Below are 13,352 nucleotides of genomic sequence, written 5' to 3' on the forward strand. Positions count from 1 at the left end.
TGACCTGCAAACAGTTCAGATAATACTAGGTGGATTGATAATTACTTGACTTCACAACAGGTGGCAACGCCAGAACAAAATCAATTATATTTTGTATATCTGGCAACTTTTAAAAGACAGCTGTAAAAGTTTTGACTTTATCAGATGTTTGGTTAGTTTTTTGCAAATAATTCCAATAGTTCACTTTGTTAATTTTATATAATATGGCAAAAATTGAATATAGTTCAGTCATAAAATTCCTCAATCAATCCACCTACTATATAAAAAAAACTTTTGTAATTTTTAAACTGAAGGAAACACTAGACAGTAGATAAAACTAAAATTAAAACTGTTAAATATTAAATGAATATACAAAGTATTTATAACATATTAAATTAATATAAAAAAATATTTATAACAACTATACAGGTAGACTTATTGTTATTGCAATTATAATAGACGTAATTACAACATTTCCTACATGGTATTAACTGCGAAATTGAATTGTCAAATGTTATGACGTCAGAAGTAAGGATCAGCTGTTACAATGCAAGAAGTCAATTTTGTGTTTACGCCTTTCTTTTAAGTGTAAGAATAAAATTTAAAAGAAAATGTTATCTCAGTACATGGAAGAATTTGAACAGGTTGATAATTTATTTAAAAATTAAATAAAAATTTAATTCAAATCGTTTTGAAAATTTAAGGAACCTTTTGAAGTAACCGAATTTATTGAGCGGCTCACTTGGCGTACCAACAATGAAGTAAACAGTGGCACTGGAGGAGGAGATGAATTTAATCCAGATGCTTTGCGTGATACTTTCATACAAACTATTAAGGACTTGAAAATACTGCAAGACAAACAACAAACGAAGTGTGAACGCTTGGAAGATTCATTGAAGCAGGAGCAATTAGCGCACACAAAACAGATAAGTAAACTACAAGAACGACATCAGACTGCAATTGACTGGTTTGGACAATTAGATGAAAAGATAAATTCAGTAGCTGGAAAAATTATTCACCTTGGTGAGCAATTAGAAAATGTAAATACGCCACGTAGTCGTACTGTTGAAGCGCAAAAGTTATTAAACTATATGTCTGAGTTTTTAGTCGCAGGACCTATAGTTAATGACATATTCAATGATCCGAATCGCTTGTATGAAGCAGCTGATGTTATACAAAAGTTATATGCAATATCACAAGATTTGCCAACAGAAAAATTTTTGGACTCAAAACGTAAAATAGAAAAGAAATATGATGAAGTTGAGCGAAGGTTGATCGAAGAATTTGCTTCAGCACAGAAAAGTGAAGACATTGAAAAAATGAAAAAATTAGCACAAATATTATCACAATTTAAAGGATATACACAGTGTATCGATGCATACATCGAACAAAGTCAAATGGTAAGCGGTGAATATTAAACATATGTTATATTAAAAATAATTCTTATATTATATTATTAAGAATAATTTTGCTATCTATAATTATTTATATAGAAATATATATATATATAACAATTTTTACTTTTGTAGACACCATATGGAGGTAAAGATATATTTATTGGTATAGTTCCTATGTGCAAACATCATTACGAGATCATCAAAAAAGTGTTTGCAAATCCAACACAGGTCATGTCCAAATTCATACTTAATATATATCAATTAAAATTACATCAGTACTCCATTACTAAGTTGGACGATAAAAAAGATGAGGAGAAGTATTTACGTACTTTGTATGAACTTTATTCGCGGTACATTCATATATTACTATTTATTATTTACTTTTATTGCAATATTTTAATTATGATATGTATTTTAGCACATTAAAATTATCGGCAGACTTACAGGTTTATATGTCTCCCATAGACGATGATCTACTTAATAAATTGACGCAACAGATTTTTACAAAGCATCTTGCCGGCTATGCTGAAATTGAATCTAAATGTCTTACAGCTAAATGTTCCACTGAATTGGAGAAATTTTATTTAAGCAAAAAGCATCAAAAGAAACAAACAGAACGCTTCCAAGAATTAAGAAGAGATATGCAGGCATTAATTGGCACGCGCGCAAATATAAACATAGCACAGATTGAAGATTATGGTGGCGAAACGTTCCTTTCTGAAGAATTAGCTATAAATATGTTGCAAGAAGCCAAGGGTTCATTTAAACGCTGTCGATTACTGTCAAGTGAAGCAGAATTGGCTGGCAATGTTATTAAGTTAAACGATATATTATTACGTTTTTTAATGCATGAGCATGTTAATTATGCCTTAGAGTTAGGTTTGCAGGCAATTCCTATCGCCGAAGGAAAATCTTTTCCACAGATGTATTATTTTGATGTTGTGCAAAAAACAAATATTATTGTGCATTTATTAGAGAAATTGTGTCATACATCCGTAATACCATGCGTACTGTAAGTAACAATTTAAAAAATTAATTATGTCTATTTACTGCTACTATTTATAATTAATATTTCCATTTTCATCCATTTTCAGTAATACTTCAAAATATTCTGATTATGTTTTTAAAAAACGCATTCTAATGGAACAAATCGAATCAAAACTCGATCAGGGCTTAGATCGTTCAATAAATGCAGTTATCGGTTGGGTTAAGGTTTATTTACAGAGCGAGCAGAAAAAAACGGATTATAAGCCTGAAAGCGATGTTGACACCATATCATCAACAGTGAGTGAATAAAAACGCAAAAAAATTATATATTGTTTTATGTTTTATGTTTTAACCTATCAAAAATGTTAAAAGGCCTGTCTACAAGTGGTTCAAAATCTGCAATCAGTTATTATACAAATTAAAAAATGTGTTGATGGCGAAAACCTGAAAAACGTTTTAAATGAATTTGGCGCACGTTTACACCGTGTCATCTATGATCACTTACAGACAATGCAATTCAATACCGCAGGCGCAATGTGTGCTATATGTGATGTTAATGAATATCGCAAATGTATACGAGATTTAGAAAGTCCATTAATAACACAACTTTTCGATATATTGCATGCGCTATGTAATTTGTTGTTGGTTAAGCCTAAAAACTTGAAAGAAGTGTGTACCGGCGAAACACTGGTAGGCTGGCTTAGAGTACTAATTAATCGGTAAAAATTACAATTAATAAATTTTATTTGTATTTCAGAACTGCTTGGATAAATCGGTGGTACGTCAATTTATACAACTGCGGGCAGATTTTCGAGTTATTAAAAATACAAGTTACTTGAAAGGCATTATGGAATAAATTATAAAAAATTTCCAAAAGTAGTATTTTTAAAAGTAGTATTTAATAGACAAATAGGGCAAAAGAAATATAAAAATAAAAGTAAATTAATTAAACTTTATTTTTGAGATACTGTAGAATAAGGATTATTTGTAAAAAGTTGTGACGTTAGATACATGGTGGGTATTCAGACGTAGCTCTGTAACTTCGTTATCGGTAAAGTGATAAAATAATAAATGTATCATTGCAATTAAAAAATATTTAAAAGTTATTAAGTAAGAGTGCTAAATACAAGCAAGATTATAAATACAAGCCATATTTTTACTTTTTAAAATAAAAACAATCTGTTGATGTTTTATCGAATACCTAAAAAATCATCAGGTATGATTTTTTCGAACACCATTTAGAAGGAACAGGAAGCTTGAAGAGAAGCCTTATTCGAAATAAATACAAAGACATTATTTATACATATGTGTATTCGTTATTAAAACATCATGACAGTTTTATAAGATAAATATTTATTTCAAATTACTGAAATGATGTGAAAGAAAAATTCTGGCACGTCTGAATAGTCTTATATAATTTTTAATTACATTTAATTTAAATTCTATATATGTTATATTAAAAAAATAATTGTTGTATACATATTATATTCATGCTTGATAATATAATAGTTAATTGAAATATTTAAAATATTTTTATACATATTGCAAACATTATAACAAAAGTATACAAATTTGGAGTAAATAAGAAAACTTCTGTACTTAAATACTAAATTTATTTGATTAATTATTTATTGATTTTTTAACCCACTTACACACTCTAAGCATACAATACTGAGGCGATTAATGCATAATTTGTTCACATACGCAACATTTTTAATGAAGGTAATAAATTATATATTAGCAAAAACAACTTCTTCATTAAAAATTTATAAAAATAATTATATTTTTAATTCTTGTAAAAATACAAGAGGTATTCGTAAAATTTTTAAAAATTTTTGGCTAAAAAATTCCTTCTGTCGATATTAATTAGAATAATAAAAGAATACAAGATGTTTAAATGTATGTTTTAAAAGAATACCAAGAAGTATCGATATTGCACGCCGAACGTTCTTTCTATTATTCGATATTTACAATAAAAAAAAAAAAGAAAAACAAATTATTTAGTTTAGATTTCTCATTACAAGTTCCCTTTTGTTATTTTCAAATCAAAAATAATATCGTAAGTTTTTCAAAAGGGAACATTTTTAAAGCTTGGTCAATACCCCTAGTGTCATATGACGTCACTTGTATGTTTGAAATTTATACATATATATATATTAAATTAATAGGATTATTAATAATAGTCATTGTAAATCATAATTGAATTTAATCAATGTGATATTTTTAAAATTCAACATTCTACACTATCAAAAGACGATTAGATGATAGGCTTGGTGTGCCAAAGAGACTCTACCAGCTACCGTACTTATCAAAACAATTGTATATTACGCACTTCAAACAACGTAATAAAAAAAATCAAAGAATTGCATTAGCTTAACTATATTTTTGGCAATAGGAGAATGTTAAAAACAATATCAATTATAGATATTGTTAGACATGCTGAAGTGATCGTTTAATTTTCGAGTGCCTTTTCAATTAGTTTGCTTTTAACTTTTGGTATTAAAGGAAGTCTTTAAAAAAATCTATTGGTTTTTATCTTCAACTAAACCAAATACATTTCTATCAAGTATTTTTGTCTATTCTATTAATAATAATAAATCAGAACGAGAAATAATTTTAAGTCGAGGTTAAAATGCGTAGTAAATGTATTTATGTTTTAAAAATACTTGTGCTGTGGTTCTGTCTAATAAGTGATTTGCAGGGATCGATCAGTGCTAAACCGTATAATAAAAGCACTTCAGTAGCCTCGGCTTCTCGAGAGTTGTATAAACGTTTTTTAAGAACACAATCGTTACCATTTGAAGATTGTGGTAAGTACTTACCTTTTAAATTAATTTTTAAATAAAATAGAAGTAATCTAAAAAGTAGAATAAAGTTTGCATAGATATATGTTTATATATAATATAATAAGGTAAATAGCCTGCAGGTTTATTAGATTTTATAATAACATTACTATAAAACTGATCTCATAAAAAGGATCTTATCTTGTTGTTAAAAATATAAATACAAATTAAGAAAAACTAAATCACACTTTAATTTTGCAATAATTTTTATTTTTTCGATATTTCGACTTTAGTCTAAAGTCATCATCAGGAAACTTGTATATATTAATAAGATGCAGAATTTTCACAAACTGTTTTTATTTAATAGTTTACAATAGCCTACCGTGTATTTATCTTTGAGTTCTACATTTTTTTCAAGGCTTATCTATTATATAAGTATTGGAACTCTTCCATTTACTTTTTATATAAAAAAATTGTTATTGTTGTTATCGTTGTATGTAAAGTTATCCTAAATTTGCAAATTTGTGAATATACGTTTGTACTGAAGAACATTTAATATACAATATATATATATATTACTTGATCTAGTTAATCGATATAATTATAGAATAATAAACCTTATTTGTAAATTTGGACAGATCAGATGGGGTGAAATTGGTGTTTGAGTATATAATGTGGCTTCCTTATAAGAAAACCGTCGAATGTAAGAGTGCTCATTACTAGTGGGTACTAATGTAGACAGATATTTTACAGTTCAGTAAAATCGTAAATAGGTTGACCCAGATTTAGATGTAGCTATCCTATAAATTGTGTTATTTCTATTTTCTATTTGTAATATTTTATTATTATTCTCTCATGTAGTTTCTAACGTAAAAAGTGTGTAGATTATTATATTTTATATTTCGAATAATTTTCTGACATATTACAATCATTCATTAATTGTTAGAAGATTAAACATAATTCATTATGATAAAATAAACAATAAATCACTGTAAATATTTTATCAAAAATATTGAATTTTGAAAAAGAAGTACTCGTTTCCCAAAGTAATACAGCATGACACAAATCGATCACAAGAGTGGTCCGATTACTCGTTTTGCATTTGAAATTGTCTTTCCATCTGGGGGTTTCAACCAGAAATATTTCGGACGATTTTACACTAAATGTAATGATTTTATCTTTGAAATAATCGTTATCATATGTACTTTAAATTAGTTTTCAAAATACCTTCTTAAATAAGGTAGGTCTCTGTAAAGTCCGTGCACGTCTTCGATCGAATCTAGAAGAACTAAAAAAATGCTTTAGTGATTTACTTTAGAGAAACCTAATTTAAGGCTATAGAGAAATATATAGTTTATTATATAAAAAGGCATCAAAATATCAGAGAAACATTGATATAAGTATATCACTAAAGTCGAATTTTTCTTTAAAGTTCGTTTATTAAATATTAGTATTACTGGGTACCAGATGACCCCTACTAAAGCATCTGAAAATGTTGGCTAACTTTATTAGGTTAATTTAATGACATTAGAAATACATATATTTCTATAGGTTTATAAGTCGCTGTAGAAGCTCCAACTTGCTCATTGTTGTTAAGAATTTAAGATGCAGTTCTTTCATTTGCTAGTTCGTGGTAGCTGTTACTAAAATTATATATACAATATGTAGAAACGTTGAGTGATATGATTTATAGATTGATAGCAACTAACGATTGACAGCATTAGCTTGGTTATCAGAAGTCTAGTCAGAGTATTGATTCGAGTTCTTCTTGAAGAGCAAGAAGTTCAGTCATAAAGACAATGCAAGAATCGGAAACTCGATTAGTTTATCCTCAATTATTTTGATATACACTTATTTACATAACAATAATTTATATAATAATATAATAAGCTCTTGACTATAAATTAAAGTTAAGAATCGCTTGAATAAATAACAATCGTTCACTTTTTAATAAACATTCAGCGTTTGAATGAAATCAGAAAAAATTAAATATATTTCTATTTGTTTTTGGGATCATTGAGCTTAAACTGCTACAAAAATATGCACATATGTATGTATATTTTGTATGTTTTACAAAATATAAAACACATACGTTACGTACATGTATATACAAACAACTTCAATTATTTTGCTAATAAATCAATCAAATTTGGAATGGAATCAAATTTTGAGTAACGAATTTATTTAAAACAAAAATTTCTTTTATTTTGAACTTGAAATTCAATTGTACGAATATTATTAAATTTATTGAGCTTTAATACGATTTTAAAAATAGGTTGCAAAAATAGCGCAACTACACTGCGAGAAATTACCAAAAATTTCCGATTTCCCCATGTATTGCATGGTATTATGTTCTCAAATGATTATACTTTTGATACGTACTATATGTTAGTTTAATATTGTTATTAATTGCATGGGATTTTAATATTTATTATTAATACAGGTGAAAACCAAAAATATAATAAATTTTGTGAAATTAACAAAAGCAATAATAAAAAAAGCTGTCCAATAGTTCTATCTCTGCTTGTTAATCTTCAATTCTTTTTTTTATTTGATGGTATCAGCGTCAGATGGTTGGCAGTAAATTAAAAATATTAATTATTTTGGAAAATTGCACTGATTACACAGATACGAATAGCGTCAGAAGTTATTTATGGATGAATCGACAGAAAAAGAAATTCTTTAAGTGCTACATCATTATGTGATTCACATAACTTCTTTAAAAAGTATTTGTTTTGTTAGATTATTCTTTTTATATAGTTACGATTTTTTAAATGATATATATTCATTTATTAAATAGTTCTTTCGGAAAAAGTAAAAGAACACTGTGGATGTGGATGATTGAAGTTTTAGAATGCAGGACGGGTTTTAGCTATATTCAATCTATATATTTAGAACATTTAAGTTAATGCATGACATTTAAATTTTCATAAATAATTAAAATAAATAATATAGTGAAATATATAATGGATATATAATTTGGTTCATACATTATTGCTTGGAAACTCAGGATTCTTCCAATTCATGCAAACAATCTTGTTATTTTTTTAACTTATCTCGAAGTTTGTATTTAATATTTGGTAAAGAACCTTTTTATTGTTTTAAGATTATAATTATTACTTGTTTTTCTGAGTAACAAATTTCATGTGCTTTGCTCGTGGCATATGGAAATTTGAAGTACTTTGGTACAGTAAATGTTATTTTTGCAATTTTAAAATGCTCTTATATCAATCAACCTTTGCTCATAGTTTTTAGTATTATTTTTAATATTGTACAGATTTTCGATTTTTAATAATAGCAGTTATTTATATATAAATATAAATATACATATATATATATATCCATACATACTTAGAAACCATCCAACCAATTTCGATGAAATTTTGATGGTAACTATAATTGGATGAGTGAAGTTGGTCAAATGCTATATTAGAATCCAATTGGTAGAACAAATGAGGAAATATGTTGAGGCAAAAGCTCTTAATCTTATAATCTGAAAACAAAACTTCTCGATAAGATACCTACTGACCTTTGTTAACCAATCAAAATGCGTTCAATTTAATTATGGTTCATTTAATGTGTATTAACTAAGCTGTATAAGTTTATTAAGATGTTTGTTACCTGCAGATTTGTAAAATAAAGAAATAAGCATATTCTAATCTCATTTACTCATATCCAGTAATTATCAAAAGAAAGATCCAGTAAATTTTTATTTGGCTTTCAGCAAACCAACTAAAGTCTGAAGTCTTGAATCAAGATTTATTGTTCAGTTTATCAATAGTACTAAATTATTCAAGTTCGCTTAGAAGACCTTCTTTAAGAATACCACAATAAAGCTTATGTATCATGGTATACTACTGTCGTTTCTAATAATAATAAAAATAATATTAATATGAAACACTTTTACGATTTAATCTATTGATTAATTTTCATTATAGTTCTTTTTTTTTGTTAGCGTAATCTTACTAGATACAATATTGGAATGCTTATGTTTGCAGAATGTTCCTAAAACTTAATGCATTAGATGAAGTTTAATAAATAGTCTATTTGCTGCTTTAAATTTTTTTTTTAAAGAAAATTAATGCAACTTTTGTTATAAGAAGTATATATTCAATTTTTTTTATTAAACTATACAAATTTTAATTGCAAAAAAAAAAAAAAAAATAAAAACAATATAAGAATCATATATAGTAATATTTGTGATATAAATCTAAACTTAATCGCGAAATACAAAATCCGTTTTTAAAAAATTTCAATCTTTTCAGGGTCTCAGTACGATATACTGTATCTCGATATATCATGTTGCAGTGAAATACCTTGTCAAATGAAGAGAGGTACTAAACCGACAGTCTATGTTATATTTGATGACGAAGGTAAGACTTTATGAGTATATTGACTTTTTCAATAACCCTGATTCTATATATCGTTTTACAACTATTTTGTACCGTTTCAAAAAAAAAAATAATAATTGAAAAAAGAACTGAAGAACTGAAGAAAAAGTGCTTGTATGTGTATTTGAAACTTCACTGCCAACTTCGAACAGTGAACAGTGAACAGTGAAAAGCAATGAAGTCACTAATACACGTAATATTTCGTTAAATGAAACTCAATTGAAATTGATTCCATATCGAAATTCAGACTTAGCGACTTCCATGAGAATTCCTTCAAAGCAGTTCAATTTCGCACTAAAGTATCTGTTCTAACTCAACATACGCGAATTAAATCAGTTCACATTATTTTTATATATAAATGAGTATTTTGATTACAACTTCTCTTCATTCCCCCCATTTATTGCTCGCACATATACTAATATTCCACAAGAGACTGATATCTGCATTCTCCAAAAATACTTAGCTTCATAGCCAATTCGTATTGATAAGTAGAGGTAATTGATTTATTGTGCCGTGCCGCTCATTGGCTCGACAATAAATACGGTAGTTATTTTCCATATGAGCAGTTAATAATAGCAAAATTGTTTTAAAATTGGCATAGTCATAAGTTTATTTAAGAAAATACATAAAAAAATGTTTAAGTTTCGAAGTAAGGGTACCGGTCATATCAGTCATATCAGTCATATCAGAGAGCGCATAAAAATACGAGTGTAATAAAGCCAAACAATTTGAGGAAATCCCAGTCTTGTGTGTACAAATTTTTTGTGATAATTTATATCATAAATTACGAATTATTGGTGTTCATTTCTTTCTAATCAAATAATTTTGTTGAGGTAGGTCAAAAACGTGCTTGGCTCATATATCTTACTGAAATGAACTGATTTATGCAATGGAGACGAGTAGTCGAACGATAATCTAATCGGTTTTTATCTCAGATGCCTACGATTCCATATTAGTGATTATTCATTACGGCTTTAGTACATATTTTTTTCAAACTATTTTAATTATAGAGTTCAAAACGTTTACGACTTTAAGCATGAATATAACTAATGTTGTGGATATATTATTGTGTTATTCACAATTTGAAGCGGTATTTTAATTATTCTCTTGATTTTTAACATTGAAAATATATAAAGGTACCGGAACATTTATTTGTGAAGTATAATTATGTTGCAGCTTGCCATTGCTGCCATATTTAACTGCATTTAATAGTGTAACTATGCAGGAGCCCCTCGAGAAAGAAATTAGACAACTAAAATATAGGTTGATTGGACACACGTTACACAAAAGCACAAAAGACGTAGCACATGCTGCACTTACCTGTATTCCGCAATCAACCCGAGGACGACCACGCTATTCTTTGCGTAGAACCATAAATAAGGAAACGAATAAATCGATAGGTGAAATGCGATATATCGCTCGAGATAGACAAAATTGAAACTTTTGTACAAACTCTTTGTGAATAGACTAAATTTATATAATCAATTATTCTACAGAACATGCCATAATAATAAAAATTCTTTTATATCACTACCTAAGTTGAATTGAAGGGTGATGGTTTTAAGAAGCAGAAGGAAACCTTAACCAGCTACTATGTACAAAGTAAACAGACTAACAACAATAACAATGATGTCTTGTAGACGAAAAAATTTTTAGTAGATTATGTTAAATAGTGAACTACATATATATTGCAAATACATTATTGAAAATAGTTTTGTATAGCAACTACGATATATTGATCTATAGCGACATCAAATGGTGCTAAACTTCCATATAGATATCATATAAGCTGGCAATGCTTTATTACGAGACGTTGTAGAATGTAAATTCTAAGAAGTAGCCACTAAGCATTTTTAAAAATTATTTAAAGCATTTTTTAGACTAGAGAGATTTGTTGAATTTATATCTAGACCTTGCGTCCCGTAGGTCTAGCAACAAAATATGATTTAACTCAAATTTTAATGAATAATGATGACATTAAAAATATTATTAAATTTAATAAAAAAATATATTTCTATATAAATTTTAGGCAGTAACACTACTCTATTGAAACATCAAGTGCGCTGGGTATTTAATGCCATAAGAACTGAAGCATCAATAACACCTGATCCTTGTGATGGAAATTTGGAATGTTTGAAAAATAACAATGACGGAAAATCATATTGGGCCACTATAAATGTGAACAACACACTACCAACGGTAGCAGTTTTTTAAGTGAATTTTTTAAATTGCATTTCTAAAAATTTCTATTTACAGATTAGCGGTTCTATGATATGGGAAGCAGCTGATGCTAACAACAATAATGTAATTTGTTTCAAAGTTCCAGTTGTCGTTATTAATTAAAAAGTGAAAGTATTATGAAAGCAAATAAAAATGTGTATTAAATATAATTATTTTTGCGTAATGTTTAATTATTAATATGAAAAAGATGGACTTTTAATATTCTTCAATTATTAATGGATTAATCTAATTTTAATTAATCTAATTTTCATATACAACATCTTTAGTTAAATTTGACAATAAATCATCAAATAAAACATGTTTTCGATAATTCTGTCCATTGTATTGACATAATAATGATTACTAACATATATCAGATATTTGGTGGATTAAGTAATCGCCACGGTCCACGTTGCTGTTAGAAATGAAATAACATTTTCTTTTGTCATAACGTCGAAAACTTTAATAATTTTTTTCATCTGAACATTTTATTATTAACATTACATATATGTATGTATTCTTTAAAATAATTATCCACAAATCCCAAACTTCAGGAACTATAAAGCTGAAAATATTTAAAGCTTCATCAAACCCATATTATTAAGTCTCATATTCAGCAAATTTACAGGGAACTTACAAGTATGTGTATGCCATCAAATATTTTAGGCCAAATTAACTGACCTTAAAAACAAGCAATCAAGATCCTTGACAATGAACGAGTGAAGAATTGACATACTTCACTGAGTTTGACATACATTACGAATACGTTAAGATAACATTATTAGAACCGCATTAAAATTAAAGTCAGTGTGTTATCCTAAAGACACCTGGAAAAATCACACTGTTCGAGATGAGCTATAAAATTACACTATGATATGGAACGAAGTAGAAATTCTTGTTTAAAACTGACTCTGGCGCAAACACCACGACCACGGTACATACTCTTTTGTTGTTCATAATACAAACTCTAAACATAGATAGGACTTGTATAGCATAACATAAATTTTCAATTCATTATTTTCAATAATTTTAAATTCATTTCTAGGAAGAGGAATAAACGGGGTACCAGCTTCCAACGGACCGGAGCACTGCGACCATGGTTGATCTTTTGTGCTACAACAGACCCTAACCAAAAAGAAGACATTCCGCCTTCCGAATGAAAGCCAGAATGTCAGCCGTTGCGAACCTCCTAATGTGAGAAGGGTAGGGAGAGTAGTTCTCGATCCAATAACCTACCTCTGATCAAGACTGGGCAGTCACAGAGTGTGACTGGAAGTCTCGTTTGCTTCTAAGCGGAGTCGACAATCTATCTCTTCGGACAGACCCATTTTGTTAAGGTGATAATGCAGTCCATGGTGACTCGTTAAATATACCACCAGCAATCTCAACTCTGTTCTGCTGAAGAAGGATACCTACCATAACTGTAGGGATGAACTAGCTTTTTCATCCCTAATTAATCATATAGTTCTATTATTTTCATTGCTATCTTTTCTTCTGATATGATATCGTAACCATTTTCCAATCATTGACGCCCAAGTGCTCTAATGTCATTTTTCAAAGTAAAGCAAAAGTAACAACGATTGAACTCAGCAAAG

At 28.1% G+C, this 13,352-nt stretch overlaps 2 protein-coding genes across 2 annotated transcripts; both read left to right on the forward strand.

Annotated features, from left to right (window-relative positions):
* Nucleotides 1-424: 424 nt before the first annotated feature.
* Nucleotides 425-3,750, forward strand: LOC119681292 (exocyst complex component 5). Its single transcript, XM_038094440.1, has 7 exons — nt 425-623; nt 684-1,379; nt 1,509-1,726; nt 1,795-2,388; nt 2,471-2,660; nt 2,736-3,053; nt 3,121-3,750. The coding sequence occupies exons 1-7, from the start codon at nt 591-593 to the stop codon at nt 3,217-3,219; spliced, it is 2,148 nt and encodes a 715-aa protein (XP_037950368.1). The 5' UTR covers nt 425-590; the 3' UTR covers nt 3,220-3,750.
* A 930-nt stretch (nt 3,751-4,680) lies between these two features.
* LOC119685487 lies at nt 4,681-11,927 on the forward strand. The gene is made up of 4 exons (XM_038099773.1): nt 4,681-5,173; nt 9,412-9,519; nt 11,567-11,736; nt 11,794-11,927. Exons 1-4 carry the CDS (start codon nt 4,996-4,998, stop codon nt 11,878-11,880), a joined length of 543 nt encoding a protein of 180 aa, XP_037955701.1. The 5' UTR covers nt 4,681-4,995; the 3' UTR covers nt 11,881-11,927.
* Nucleotides 11,928-13,352: the final 1,425 nt, after the last annotated feature.

Source organism: Teleopsis dalmanni, chromosome 2, assembly GCF_002237135.1.
Source record: "Teleopsis dalmanni isolate 2A chromosome 2, ASM223713v2, whole genome shotgun sequence".
Lineage (NCBI taxonomy): Eukaryota > Metazoa > Arthropoda > Insecta > Diptera > Diopsidae > Teleopsis > Teleopsis dalmanni.

Coding starts and splice junctions, on each gene's coding strand:
- LOC119681292 (XM_038094440.1), top strand. CDS start 591: ATGTTATCTCAGTACATGGAAGAATTTGAACAG. Junction 1,380..1,508: donor ACATCGAACAAAGTCAAATG/GTAAGCGGTGAA, acceptor TTACTTTTGTAG/ACACCATATGGAGGTAAAGA. Junction 1,727..1,794: donor TTGTATGAACTTTATTCGCG/GTACATTCATAT, acceptor TATGTATTTTAG/CACATTAAAATTATCGGCAG.
- LOC119685487 (XM_038099773.1), top strand. CDS start 4,996: ATGCGTAGTAAATGTATTTATGTTTTAAAAATACTTGTGCTGTGGTTC. Junction 5,174..9,411: donor GTTACCATTTGAAGATTGTG/GTAAGTACTTAC, acceptor CAATCTTTTCAG/GGTCTCAGTACGATATACTG. Junction 11,737..11,793: donor TGAACAACACACTACCAACG/GTAGCAGTTTTT, acceptor TTCTATTTACAG/ATTAGCGGTTCTATGATATG.